Source organism: Oreochromis aureus, linkage group 4, assembly GCF_013358895.1.
Source record: "Oreochromis aureus strain Israel breed Guangdong linkage group 4, ZZ_aureus, whole genome shotgun sequence".
NCBI classification, from domain to species: domain Eukaryota; kingdom Metazoa; phylum Chordata; class Actinopteri; order Cichliformes; family Cichlidae; genus Oreochromis; species Oreochromis aureus.
The window spans coordinates 14227365-14242380 of NC_052945.1; the positions used below are offsets into that span (position 1 = coordinate 14227365).

General features: G+C 38.1%; 1 protein-coding gene and 1 pseudogene across 2 annotated transcripts; both read right to left on the bottom strand.

Annotated features, from left to right (window-relative positions):
* Positions 1–216: 216 nt before the first annotated feature.
* Positions 217–4815, bottom strand: LOC120439829 (annotated as a pseudogene).
* A 5647-nt stretch (positions 4816–10462) lies between these two features.
* si:dkey-282h22.5 (uncharacterized protein LOC107988040 homolog) lies at positions 10463–12532 on the bottom strand. 2 transcript variants are annotated; one of them, XM_039611537.1, is made up of 4 exons: positions 12450–12532; positions 12113–12215; positions 11875–12001; positions 10463–11145 (listed from the first exon to the last, which is right to left on the bottom strand). In XM_039611537.1, the coding sequence occupies exons 2-4, from the start codon at positions 12213–12215 to the stop codon at positions 10875–10877; spliced, it is 501 nt and encodes a 166-aa protein (XP_039467471.1). In that variant the 5' UTR covers positions 12450–12532; the 3' UTR covers positions 10463–10874. The 2 variants fall into 2 exon arrangements, with proteins under 2 accessions (XP_039467471.1, XP_039467470.1); XM_039611536.1 differs by having other exon boundaries at positions 11875–12004.
* Between the last annotated feature and the right edge of the window lie 2484 nt (positions 12533–15016).

Consider the following 15016-nt stretch of genomic DNA (forward strand, 5'->3'; position numbering starts at 1 on the left):
CAGAACATAAAATATTAATTATCTTTTCAGGCACTCTAATTCTCTGTATATGATCAGAGATTTTTTTACTTTTGTTTTTTGAAGTGGAAGTTTGGAAACTAACATGAAGCTATGATAACCTCACCACAAGTAAAGAACTTATGGACATGCACACACTAGCACACAGACATACAGACGAGTTGAGGAAATTCAAACTGGCAGAAGAAGAAAATGCTACATTGTCTCAGATGTTCACTTGCAATATTTTTTATTAACATTTTGCAGAATAAATGCATAGCAAACATTAACTGCTAGTATTTTCTTACATGTACACATGCACACAAAAAAATACCAAAAGGACTGAAGAGCAAACTTTAAATGCTGATTCTGACCCGTCTGCTAGTCAGTGCTACAGGCTGATTTGCTGATGGTTTTCTCTGAAGTCTGCGAGCCCAAAGACACTTTACATGTATAAACCTTATCCATGTTCCAGTCTGATGTCTGGATGGTCAGAGAGCTGCTGATTTGGTAAGTCTGGTCTGGTCTCTGAACAGCAGTGCTGGTAGAGATCTCACTGCTCACTGGACTCCCACCAGCCAACCAGCTCACATCTGCAAAAGACACAGACTGACTGGACAGACAGACCAGAGAAGCTGTGTTGGACTGGAGCTCAGCACTGGATGGAGGGAAGACTGTCAGGACAGGAGGAGGAAGGCTGGAGCCTGAAAATACATGAAAGATGAAAGATGTTCAGGAAAAATAGAACTGAAGTAATAAAAATAGAAGTGGTGGAAAAAAATCAACAAGTTTAATACAGAATAAAGATAAATTCCGTAAAAATCAAACAATATAAACAGTTTATCTGTAAAAACAAATAAATAAACAGGTAATCACACATTTTCAACTGATTTTAAAAACTGTCAAAAAAATAAAACAAAACTAAATCAAGCCCTAATTTTACATTAAAGAGAATTTAATTTAATTCTGGAGGATATGTCAAGCAATCATATGCTATACAATGCAAGTCATTCCCTTCAATTTCAAAGGTGACAGGTTTAAAGCCAGATATTTTTAAATTTTGTACTTTAAATTAATGTTTAAATTAGGTAAAACTCTTAATGAGAAAAGACAACATAGACTTATGCATACTTTAAAAATTAAAATGCTTTGAAAATAACAAGATTGATTGCCAACATTTTCACATTTTCAGTAAACATTTTTTTAAATTGATTGAAAACATTTCTTGATTTTAATACAACTCATAATCATGTCTAACGTATAAAATACGAGTTGGCTCTGCATCAGATACTATAAATCTATAAAAAAGATTATGAACAATAAAAATATTAAATTAAGAACTTTTCAGTAAACTATCGGAAATTTTCTAATGTTTCAGGATCAATTAAAACAGCACTTACTTGTCACAATCAGCTTGGTGCCTTGTCCGAATACCACAGTGATTCAGTTTGTATACATGGCTGTACAAAAACCTCCTGACTGTCACTGATGAGGGGAGAGGAACTGAAACATCCTGTTTAGGCCAACTTTCACTGTCATCTTTATTTTCCCCTCATCAGTCTGCTTATATTTCATAACACATTGAATGACTGAGCTTTTACTTTACTGTCACATTCAAGTTTGTTTTTCTTTTTTTTAAGTCCAAATCAGATTGAGATGTGAGCAACACAGTTTTTCTCATGTCTTTATCCACATCTGCATCACACAGTACATTTGTAACTTGTTATTAATAAGACTAAACTGAAGCAGTGAATATGATTTATTATCTCACACTTTAACTTCCTGATTTCATTCGGATATAAAATCACTTATGGTTAGATTTTAAAGCTGAAAGTGTCACGATACTGGGTCTGGAACTCAGCGTGTTTGTCACAATTGGTGCAGGGACTCAAACGCAGAGCGGGTAGTCAGTTCCAACACAGAGTTTATTTACAACACCAAGTGCAGAATATGTACAGTGGGGGAAATCCGGGTAGGAGAAGGGTCCCAGGGAAGGTCCAGGGGAAAACGCTCGCGCACTCGTCTCCTCTTCTTACTCCAACTCACACACAACCACACAGTGGGGAGGTCACAGGTCCAGGGAGGAAAACTAACACACAGGGAGAAGGCAAGTTACTCCAAATCACTAATCTCACACAAGCTAATGTCACAAGAGCTGAGAGGGTCACTAACGTGTTAAGCACAATCATCCAGCGATGAGAGGATCTGTGTCCCAGCCTCAAGTACTGCTCCTGGTGATGACTGGTGATTGATGACAGGTGTGTGGACCAAGGGCGGGAGCCCGCAGTGAGCTCCGCCCAGGCAGCGAGGGAGAGAGAGAGAGAGAGAGAGAGAGAGAGAGAACCAAAACAGAACATGTAGCCTTGTGGGGCCGGCTGGGCAGGCACGGAGACCATGACAGTGTTGTGTTTTTGATTAGTTTGATTAGTTATATAATTATATAATTAATTAATTACATAATTTCCCTAGGGATTAATAAAGTATGCTGAATCTGATTCTGATTCTGATTAGTTATATCTTTTGATTTGTTGGTTTTCTTGGTTTTATTCCCATTATTGTTTTCTGCTTCTGTTACATTCTTAGTTATAGTCCTCAGGTTTCTGTTACCTTCCCTTCCCCGTGTTCCACGTTTCATGTTTTTTTACTCTCGTTTCTGTGCTCCGTGTTCGCTCTTCCCTGTCAGCCCTGTCTTCTTATCAAGGCTGTGTCTCCATGCCTGTCTTGTATTTCCTGTTTTACTTTGGCGGTCTTATGTCCTGTGTTCAGTGTTTTCAGTCTTAATTCGGCCCGTCTTGTTATGTCAGATTAGTCCCAGCTGTTTTTCCCTCGTCTTTCCCAGTCTCTCATTACCCCCTGTTGTATTTAAACCCTGTGTTTTTTTGTTTGTTTTTTGTTGCATTTCTTGTGTCATTACCCTGTGTGCTGTGACTGTTCCTCTGCGCTCCTTGTCACCCAGGTTACTTCTGAGTCTGTTCATAGTTCCTTAGTTTTCTAGTTTTTCTATTCTTACTTCCTAGTTTCTACGTTGTTTTCTTTTCCCCTGTTTGTATTATTTAAGTTTGTTGACACAGCGTTAAAACAGCCTCCCTGAGTTCACTCCTTGGTTTCTCATGAGTCCTTCATTCTGCTTGCCACACGGCCACACATGGCAGAAAGGTTCTATGTATGTGACAGTCGAGTAATTTCAGCCGTCCTTTATTTCATTTTGGATTTCTAAGGTGAAAAGAAGATTTGTCAAACTGTTTAGTGCCATCCCACAACTGACTAAATGTCACAAAATTCAAAATGAAAGGTTGTTTGCAAATATGATAACTTAGAAACTGTTGTCAGTGAGTATAAAAAGTGAGAGAAATACAGAAGTGTTTCCACCTTCAAATTCCCACACTGTGAAAAACCAGTGAGGTGCGGTGGTGAAGGGGAAATCTAAAAGTACAGGAACTACAGAAATCTATGGCTGAACATTCAACAAGAAAAAAATGTAAAAGCTACTCAGCATATCACAGCCAACACAAACAGAGTAAAACATGACACAAAGCTTTATATCGAAAAATCGACTGTGAAAGGGACGAGAAAATCTATTTGAGCACTGTAATGCCAGTCACTTTATATTCCTAATTTATTGAGATGACTCTTCGAAACAGTAACTATAAGTCATATCATCAGTTTTTCTGGTTCATAATCATTTTTACATGTCTGACATTAAAAGTGTTCATATAAAAGCAGTTAGAGAGGAAAAAATGTTTGTCTGTAATATCCTTATCCTCACACATCTACATATATGTATGTATGAATTACCTTTTTGTGCATATTAATCAATCATATGGTGAAACAACTTTAGTGTAGTCTGAAGATTTATTAATACAAATAAAGTTTATTTATGATATTTTATAATATAATATAACATAATTATAAATATAAAACACCAAACATTATGTACAGTGAAATTTGATTTCTTCTTGGTTGTTACTTTTTTTTTTTTAAGCATCAGGAGTAAAACCTTGAGAAAAACAAGTAAAACTTTTGATGAAGTATTCATATGTGAGACAGTACGCTGACAGTACTTCCAATTCATCAAAACTATATTCAGAGCCACATATGAATAACTTTTTTGTGTGTATTAGTCAGTAATATGGTAAAGCAATATTAGTGTAGTCTGGCTGGTGTTTGTTGATAAACATAACATTTATTTAATAATACTTTCTGTTGGTAGTGAATTTACACTGAGTTTGCCTGATGGCTCTGATATCAGGATGTGAAAGGGCATCAAAAAGCAGAAGTATCAGTGAGGAGGTTTTTGTCACAGTGTAAATCACTGTGATACGAACTCATCAACAGAGCTGTCCCATGTCTGACAGTAATAGACTGCAGAGTCTCCCTCCTCCACATTGTTGATGATCAAACGATATTCTGATGTTGACTGATGAGTGGATGTGAATTTTGGCGAGGAGAACCCAGAGCCATAGCGTGGAGAACTCCAGCCATGATAAAACCTCACTACATGCTGAGGAACTCCTCCTGGAATCTGTTTATACCACCGAGCAGACTGGTCAGTAACAGTCCCCAGGTTACAGTCCATGGTGGCTGTCTCTCCTTTGTTCACTGATAGAACAGGTTTCTGTGTCACCACTGTCACACCACTCACACCTGCAAACAACAAGAAGACATGGAGTCAATAGAAACACACTGACATTAGTACATATGTGTGCAATATAAGTCAAGGTGTTTACATGTTAGAGCAGTGATGAGAGCACAGAGAGTCACCAGCATGTTATCGGTGTGAGCTGAGAATGCACTTCTAATTTGTAACCTTAAAGTGGCTGTACTGCTTCTGTAGGATGAAGAGAGGAGGTGCTGAAGGAGCCTTTTAATACGACTAACAGGAGGAGGAGCTTAAAAATACATATGTATAGTTCTCATCTTGACTTGACATGGTAATGTTTTTAGCATCATCATCTTCTTGTTGTTATTTCTTTCCTTCTTTTTTTCTTTTTTTAATTTTTACGATCTTTTCATGTCCTTCATGATGATTTTGCAGTGTTTTAACTTGATCCCTTTTCAGAATTTAAAGATAGATTTAAGTTTCGCAACAAGTGATATCAAGTAGATAATTTAAACAAAAATTAAACCATACCTTTAACAAAAAGTGAGGATTACTTAATGTAATGCTTATAAAAGCTGAAAATAATTTGAAAAGAAGTGTGTTTATGTTTGATGTTTTTCAGATGTCATGAAAGTTGTTGTGTATCTCAGGTTTTTGTCAGAGTCTGAGTCACTGTTCTGCTCAGTATTTCTGTCAGACATGGGATGACTCTGTAAGTTAAGCTGAAAGCAGAAATGCCATCTGCCATCTGCCTCCAACCACTAATGTAACACCATTACATGTTTTGTTCGAGATTTAATGATTTGAGATGAGTAATGTTGGATTCTTTTTAAAACTGTAATGTCTCTAATTTAGGTTTTTTGTCACAGCCCCAATCAATGTGATTCAGCTTCATCAGCACAACCACCCCAAGTCTCATAGAAATAGCAAACAGAGTCTCCTGCCTCTGCCTGCTTGGTAATAAAGTTGAATAGAGGTGAATCAGTCCGAGGAGAATCTTGTTGTAAAGCTGGATGAGCCGTCAGATTGGTCACATCTTAAAATAAATGAGGACTCACATATCCAACTGTGTGCAGCTGGTGAGTTTGTTTGACAGCTCTGTGATCAGTATAAAGTATGAACAAGCAGAAGTATCTGTGAAAAGGTGTATGTCACAGTGTAAATTAGTGATGCAGCATCCCTTGTGAAGCTGTCCTGTGACAGTAATAGATTGTAGAGTTTCCCTCCTCCACACTGATGATGATAATCTGATGTTGACTGATGACTTGATGTGAATTTTGAGAGGAGAAACCTGAACCATATTTTTCGAGAACTCCAGCCATGACGAAACTGCAGTATATGCTGATTGTCTCCTCCTGGAATATGTTTATGTCAACGAGCAGGCTTGTCAGTTACAGTCCGAGCTGGCTGTCTCTCCTTTTCTCACTGATACAGCAGGAAGTTTCTGTGTCACTCACACCTGCAAACAGCAACAAGACGTGGAGTCAAGAGAAACAGTTACATCTGTGCATAAGTCTGCAGTGGACATCAGATTCTTAGAGCTGCAGAGAATCACCAGCACGTTGTCAGTGTGAGATGAGAGTGGACCTTAAACAATATTGGACTGTTTTGTCTAGCTTTATAAGTAATTGTATCAGCTATATTACCTACCTGCAGAGGCATCTACTATTCATTGTGACATTACGACTTCTTGATGGTTTTCACAAAGACACTTCATCCATGTTCCAGTCTGATGTTTGGATGGTCAGACAGACCAGACAGGCTTTGTTGGACTGGAGCTCAGCACTGCATGGAGGGAAGACTGTCAGGACAGGAGGAGGGAGGCTGAAGTCTGAAAATACAAAAAGGACACAATCCAAAAACATACAGAATCAATTCAGTAAAAACAAAAATATACAGCATAAGACACTGAGTGGGTACAGAAATTTATTTCTGAAAAAAACAAAAACAAAGGCTATCCCTGAATATAATTAAAATGTGTACAGATACAATAATGTCATATAATCTCAACAACTTGTAGAGGATGGATGTGTCTGATGACTTGTTTTTTATTGGCAGCAGCAGACAAACAGTCTAAATGACACGTCAAAGCCTCTGAAAGCAGAAGTACCTTGTACAGAGGTTTTTGTCACAGTGTAAATCACTGTGATACGTTCTCCTTAGCAGAGTCATCCCATGTGCTACAATAATACACAGCAGAGTCTCCTGCTTCTGCTCGCTTAATGATAAACTGATAATCAATGTTTGATGAGGCTTTAGAGTTAAATCGGTCTGAGGAGAATCCTGTTCCAAAGCTGGGTGAACTGTGGTCATGATAAAATTTCAGAATATACTGAGGAGTAGAACCAGGGACCTGTTTGTACCAGCTGACATAATAGCCGTCATTTCTCTGAATGTTGCATTTGAGCAAAACCTCCTCTCCTGGAGAAACTGTGTGGACAGATGGTGTCTGGGTCAGCACTTTTGCAGCATCCACACCTGTCAGAGAAAAAAAATCGCAGTAAGTCTGTTTTTATGTCTCAAAGTGCAGTCTATAAAATGAACCAGAAGATTATCTTACATGCTAAAGCAACAATAATAGTAGAGATGGTCCCCAGCATGTTGAAAGTATGGTGTATTCTCTTTGCTGTCCAGCTGAGAGATGAACTGAGCAATGAAGAGAGACTGAGACTTTTAATAACTAAGGAGTGGAGGAGGAGGAGTTTCAATACTAAAAACTGTACGATCACAACTTAACTAGAAATTAGGGTATTTACACCAAACTCTAAATTATTTTAAATATCATAAATGTTTATTTTTAGAATAAGTCTACTAAATATGTTTTCAGTTTAAAGCAGTGTTATTTTTATTTATGCATATATTTAAATTCAGGACATATTTTGTTGGGATTAATCTCCTGTTAAGTTAAATAACAGTGTGTGTAGTCAGGTGAATCTATACAATTTATTTGGTTGTTTTATTTGCAAATAAGAAAGTTTTTGTAAGTTTTTGCCACTTCTATTTTCACATAACCTTTGGATCTGTTAATAAAGCCGGAATATAAAACTAATTTATTGTTGAACATAAACGTTACGTAAAAATAGCTATGACAGCTGTATCCAAGGATTTATATTAGGAGATTTTTTATAGTATCTAAATTCAGATCAACCACAAAAAAACTCTGCTGCAAACTGGATTCTTTAACGTTAAAATGCACCTTAAACAGTCATTTCATAGCAGGTTCACGCATCACAGCTCAGACTTTTATGTGTACTAGTCATTTAAAAGTTAGGATTAAGTTGTAATGGCAACTAAATGTTTAAAAAGCAACATTTTTTATATCAAATGTTTGTATGACAACAACAGAGCTGCAAAAGTTGTACAGCTGGACATTGTTTAGTGTTTCTTATATAATAAATAAAGTTATTCTTGGACAAAACCAAAGCAGTATTCAGTTAATTCCCTGAATTACCAAAGTATAGTGAAATACAACATTTCCAGTCAGGGGCAGTTACATCTCATTTTAGAAAGACCTATAACTCTCTTTTACAACTTTCCTGACGTTATAAATTAGATGCTCAGACCTGCAGGTGCATTCTGGGAAAAAGGGAAGGAGGAGTAGAGAGGTGATGCTTTACTAACAGAGTGTGAAGTTTGCAGGTTTAAAATAAGCACTTTAAACCAGTGACACTCATGCCTTTAACTGTCCCAGGTCTACAAATGTGACACAGCACAACATTTTATTTATTCTAACTATGGTAAATTTAAATGTCCAGTAAAAGTCATTGAACCCTTTTGTTTTATTTTAACATGTTTGGTAATCAGTAAACAGCAAAATCAACGTGCAAGAAGATTTTAAATGCTCATTTTGGTCCTCTGTTATTGAGTAGGATATTCTGATATTCTTGATATTTTTCTCTGAAGTCTGGGAGCCCAAAGACACTTCATGTGTGTTAACCTTATCCATGATCCAGTTGGATGTCTAGCAGACACACAGTCATTGTTAACAAACTGTCAAAGCCTCTGAAAGCAGAAGTACTTTGTACAGAGGTTTTTGTCACAGTGTAAATCACTGTGATACGCTCTCCTTAGCAGAGTCATCCCATGTCTCACAATAATACACAGCAGAGTCTCCTGCTTCTGCTCGCTTAATGATAAACTGATAATCAATGTTTGATGAGGCTTTAGAGTTAAATCGGTCTGAGGAGAATCCTGTTCCAAAGTAGTCGGGTGAACTGTGGCTATGATAAAATCTCAGAATAAACTGAGGAGTAGAACCAGGGACCTGTTTGTACCAGCTGACATAATAGCCTTCATCTCTCTGAATGTTGCATTTGAGCAGAACCTCCTCTCCTGGAGAAACTGTGTGGACAGATGGTGTCTGGGTCAGCACTTTTGCAGCATCCACACCTGTCAGAGAAAAAAAGAATGTTTAAATTAATTAATATTTAAATAAAGTTTTATGTTTCTAAATACAGACTGTAAAATGAACCAGTAGCCGCTCTTACATGCTAGAGCAATAAGAGTACAGAAGGTTCTCAGCATGTTGAAAGTATAGCGTATTCTCTGTACTGTCCAGGTGAGAAATGAACTGAGTAATATAAGAGACTGAGGCCTATATAGAGTAAGCAGAGGAGGAGGAGCTTCAAAACTTTTTGATCACAACTCAACTCTAAGAATTTGCATATTTAGATCAAAATCCAACTTATTTCAAATATTGTAAATGTTTGAGATTTTTTTTACAATAAATCTAAATGTGTTTTCATTTTAGAGCCGTTTTATTATATATATATATTTGAATTCAGGATATACTGTTGATCCAATTTGTTGGAATTAAGATTCTGTTAACAGCACAATTCTGTCATTGCTATTATTTGTTCTGCTAATCAAGGTGAATACCAAAGTTTGGGTGAATGAAAAACAGTCAAGGTGTTTCAGCAGGCAACAAGCAGACATATGTACATCATTATATAATATCATTAATCACATGGGCAGGGTTTTGAAAGCTAGCATCCTGCTCATATTGCAGGGTATATTCACTGGGCAGCACGGTGGCACAGTGGTTAGCACTGTTGCCGTACAGCAAGAAGGTCCTGAGGTCAATTCCACCATCAGGCCGGGGTCTTTCTGTGTGGAGTTTGCATGTTCTCCCCATGTTTGCGTGGGTGCTCCTGCTTCCTCCCACCGTCCAAAGACATGCATTTAGTGTGAATATGCAAGTGGTTGTCTGTGTCTCTATGTGTTAGCCCTGTGACAGCCTGTCACTATATGTTAGTTCATCTTGCCCTATGACAGCTGGGATAGGCTCCAGCGACCCTAGAAAGGAGAAATAGATGGATATTCACTGGGGTTTTTTTTCCGTTTTGAACCCCTTTGATAAAACATGCTCCTTTGAATATCTGCCCAGTAGTTTATTGGTCAGTCAAATACCACCACAGACTTGTGTAAGAGGACGTATGACCACTGATGCGTCTGGCTGTTAGAAATTTGGGGGTATGAATGACCTGTGAATAAGCAAGAACTTTTGACAGGAAACTAAGCTGAGCAGTGTTTGTTGTAGGCCTGTAACTTTTTTGTGTATTTTGCCATCAGAGTTTGAACATTGTGAACTTCATATTTATTTTATTGTTTAACAAGTAGTTCTTTGAAGTAATCCTGTAGCTCTGCAGTTCTACTCTTTCCTGGTTGAAGTGATTAGTGGTTCATAAGTTCTTCTCCGAAGGTTGTTACTCCACCTGAAAGTTTCCGTGTTTCAAGAGATGCAGTATTTTGCATAGCAGCACTGCTACTGTTGCTGTGATTATGAATCAATAACACATTGTAAAATACTTCATCCTATTTGTAAAAAAAATGCTCCAAGTACACTCAAGGAGTTGCACTGAATCTATAATTTAATAAGTATTTGGATAAACAAATCAAATACAAACCAAAGACTTACAATGCTAATTAAAGTAATAAAAAAAATCATAATGAGGTAATATATAACACTCCTTAACTACATGTTTAGCCATTTATTTGACTTTAAGTCCAGCCCGTTGATGCATCCAAAAACAGCATATAGTGAAGATAATTTGATAAATGCTGCCACCTTGTGGTTTATTGTGATTTTGTACCAGCAGGTGGCTATAGTTTGCTTTAATAAAGTCTCATTAAAGCCATTTTATTTAGCTTTTTTCTCACACCATACTCATCAAAGAAATAGTATAAAACAATCCTCTTCTTCTGAAAAATATATAAACATTTATTTTCAACAAATCTGCATTTATACCAAACAAAAAAGCCAACAGGTTTAAGATTTCTACGGTCCTCTCCTCCTTGCCCTTCTCAGTGTTGGGCTAGTGATTATCCTCCTTTCAGGACCCCTCATCTGTGCACGCAGAGGAGACCTAAGACCAAAGCTGGGTTGGAGCCTATGTACGGGCCGCTGAGGCAGGGCGTATCTGCCGTCCTTGAGCTCATCCACGAAAGCCTCCATTCTGTCGAGCTTTGTAGTAAACTTTCCCAGCTCATCCTTTAGAGTGTTAAACTGCCGGTAGAGGTCTCCCAGAGCATCTGAAAGAGGTTGGATCCTGGACACATAAGAGAACATGTGGAAAAATAAATGGTTTCAGTATCAGAATGACCATTCAAAGAACTTTGGCACTGTAAGGTTTCATGAAACAGGAACATGGTTTATTGGCAAAACATAACTAAGAAGAGAACCAATTCAAATTGGCAGCATAAACATGAAAGTCACGACATGCTGTTAAGTGGAAACAGCCTCACTGTCAACGGAAAACATCAGGATAACAGACGTAAAGGTCGGAAGTCCCCTGAAAAAAATGAAAGTGCAAAACATAGCACAGCTTTGGCCCAGTAGAGACGGGCACTTGGGCTGACCTTAAATGTTTACTGGGAAAAGTTCTGGTGAACTGTGATCCTAAGTGTTGCAATCACAACTCAGAATCTAATCACCAGATGAAATGTTCACTGACTTGGAGTAATGTCTGCCAGAGCATGATGAAACACTCACTATTGTATTTTGGCACAGTAAGTACACTGAGGTCATTTACAAAGCAGAGCTGGCCTCATGTGAACAACAATCATTGATCGCTTTACTGGCACTGACAATTCATGTGCAGCACAGAGCAGATTACATAAGTCTTTATTTCAACAAACCCTGAGGACAAGTCAAATGTTCACTGACATCACCGAGCGTTGTTTTTCCTGGAAGTTTGACCTTACTCTTACTTAACATTTAGACTGTCTGCTATCATTGCTGTGTACATCCAGTTTAATCAGAAGCTGATATAACTCACCTGTTATATTCAGGAAGGACTGAAGCGTGGTCATTGATCAGCAAGTCTTTCACTTGGGTCACAATAGCAAATTTCCAGTTGTCCAGCACCTGAGTCAGGTTTGAGCAAGTCTTGGCACTAGTCTGTACTGCTGAACACAGAGATTAACCGTATAAACAAACAGGTCATTATTCACTCCAAGTTTTAAAAACACAACCTCAGTGGTCAAAGGTCAGATTACTAAAAATCATTTTTAGACCTTTAGGTTCCCAGCGTGATGTCTCCTGTTTGGATTTCTGAGCTCCACACGCTGAGATCATGCACAGCATAATGAGAGCCAACTTCATCCTCGTCGTTCTCATCTAACAAACACAATAATATATGCTGTGGGTGCTGCTGAGGAGCAAGCTCACCGAAAAGTGCTGCCAGGCCACATTACAAAAATACGAAACAGGCTTTCGGTTGAAGAAAAGCTGATGAGAAATTAGTTCAGTCATAAGTTCGTCTTTTGTTCACCTTTTTAAGCTATAAAAAATTGTTTAGTTTTGTTCCAAAAAGAGCAAGAAAGTACATTTAAATTTGGGTTTTTACGCTACCTTTTTTGCAAAGAAGTGCCAGGGGTCTTCTCAGATCAGAGCACCAGCACACACTCTCTGTACTGTATGATCCTACAGCAGTGACACACTGAGAAAACATGAGTTGTGCAGAACTCTCTTATAACTCCTTCCCTAAACTCCCGGAGCAATTTCCCCACCTGATCCCATCCACGTCACTGATTCAGGGCGGTGACATCCTCAGTTCTTTTAGCATGTGTGCACACTGCAGCATTCACGTGCACAAAAAACAAAATCTCCCTAAACCCACTCGCACACATATGCGTCCCACTCTTGCCTCATCTCTCGTATCTTATAGACTGTGCATCTTCTAAAATAGCCATAATAGGAGGTCCTGATCATTTCTGATGCCCCATCTCTGCTCCACATGTCTTTTAGGTTGTATGGGTGGCATGTGACAACTGTGCTCCCCGTAGGCTCCAATCCAGAAAAGGTGTTTGATGTAGAAGTATGGCTCCAGGATAACATTCTTACTGCCTACTGTAATACAATCTGCTCAACATCTGGGCTACGACAAACCCAGCCAGCAACACTTTAACCGTCAAGGGTGATCAAAACCTGGTGAGCCGCACTCACTTGATGCAAATGGGACAATAAAAAACACACATTCGACCGTATTAATAGAAAAAAAGAGAATATCCAAAAGCATCACAGAATTAGAAAATGGGTTAGAGTCCCAGATTAACTTTAAAATAGCAATTAAAGAGAAAATTATACAGCCTCAAAGATATTCCTTAACACCTCAGCTGCCTTCATTTCTCACTTTACTAAGCTGCTGTGTGATTTACAGCATTAGTTCACTCAGTCTGATGTGAGCCAACCTTAATAAATCTACATAACTGTGGAAGTGGGTTTAGATTTGATGTGCAGTGATGCAACACATGACATATAGTTTCATGGCTAAGACGGATTTCATACTCTGGATAGTTTTCCACAGGCGAGTGCACCCAGTCTATAACCTATATAGTCTTTAACCAGCTATTTATCTTTCTACTTCTTCTTCTACTCAAAAACCAGCAGCTTCAGGTCATATGAAAATACTGGACAACATTAGTGCTTTTTTCCTGTCTCGGATTTTTTTTAAATAAAATTCCAGCTCTGATTTATTTCAGATCAGAGTTCCTCATTCTGTTTGAAAGATGTGCCGCTGGGTATGCTGATGTCTGCAGATGTCTGCAGATAGTCGTGCTGATATATGAGCTGAGGTGCACCCATCACTGCTGAAAAGGAATGTAACTGGGCAGCGCTCCCTGCCATCTGCAACACCTTTACGCACACAGACAGTATACCAAACTGTATATGCAGTAGGTGGGATGAACATCACGTCATACGGACCATACATCTTCAGCGCTGACAGGCAGGAACTAAATACTTTTTAAATCCCCATCCTCCCAAAAGATTTAAAAGGAAACAGGAAGATTTGTTTAATAACGACTAGATGACATCCAACTTTTTTTTTCTGCCAACAAGCAGTCACGATAAATATATTTTCTTATTTGAACGTAGGCTCATAATTTATAATTAAATGAAAAACCATTTTTTGATAGTGGTTATTTGTCTGCTGACCCTAACAAGCTGGAGTTCATTTCCCCCAGTGAGATTTTCCATGACCTGAGAAACCACGGGGCCAACACTGAAAGTTGCCTCATGTGCCACGAAGGAAAAAGTATTCGGATCTTTTATTTCTTTATTTATTTTTAAAGTAGGTTATATGGGATTTAAATTATAGAAATAAAAGTATATAAGCCAATATTCTGCTTTTTTTCATCTTTTTGTGCAGCGTCATCAACTATTCAGCAGTGGTACACCTGCTAAATATACATAGCAGCATTAAAATAGTTACCTGTGAAAAAAATCACAGAGAAGGAGTAAAAGGTATCATAAAATGAAAGTAATCAGTTTTAAAGGTATTTTCCACCAGTCATCCATCCTCACTGACAGTAAACAGCTAAAACCTTATCTGATAAATTCCCACAACTTACCCACAAATAATTTTCTAAGTAGTATAAATGAGCATGTCTTTTTTTTTTTTTTTTTTTTTTTTTTGGATTAATCATATGGATATGGAATCAAAGTTATGGAAGGACTAAAGCCAAGCCTGGAGTCCATCATCAGTCAATGCCTGCAGCAGTGAGCAGATCTTCCTTCCATTTCCCTGCAGCTCAGTTCGGCACAGCCAGAGGAAAGAATGAGCGCAGTGGACCAGCAGAGCCAGAGAGTGAGATAACCAGGCCTCGCTTTCTCCCTCTGTTTTTTCACTCAGTGTCACATCTGCTCTCTCATGTGCTGCTTGTTATGGACTCTCAGTAGCACATCACTTCATAACGACTTCATCAGAACAACAGAGGATTTTTACAGTGAAATATATCAGGTGTTAAATACAAACAGAAGCTCCACAACGAGAACTGTTGCATTTCTTCTTATTTGTTACAGAAGGTAACCTATGACCATTACACCTGTGTTTGGCTGGCGTTTCATTTCATTTGACTGATAACAAAAACCCTTATAAGTCTGAGAGGCAGGGAGGTAATTCGAGGGGTTATTTTCAA

What these genes read in the sequence shown, in the direction of transcription:
- si:dkey-282h22.5 (XM_039611536.1), bottom strand. Translation starts at nt 12,215, where the DNA reads ATGAGAACGACGAGGATGAAGTTGGCTCTCATTATGCTGTGCATGATC. An exon ending in ATCACGCTGGGAACCTAAAG is followed by an intron (nt 12,005 to 12,112) that starts GTCTAAAAATGA and finishes CTCTGTGTTCAG; the next exon opens with CAGTACAGACTAGTGCCAAG. An exon ending in GTCCTTCCTGAATATAACAG is followed by an intron (nt 11,146 to 11,874) that starts GTGAGTTATATC and finishes TTATGTGTCCAG; the next exon opens with GATCCAACCTCTTTCAGATG.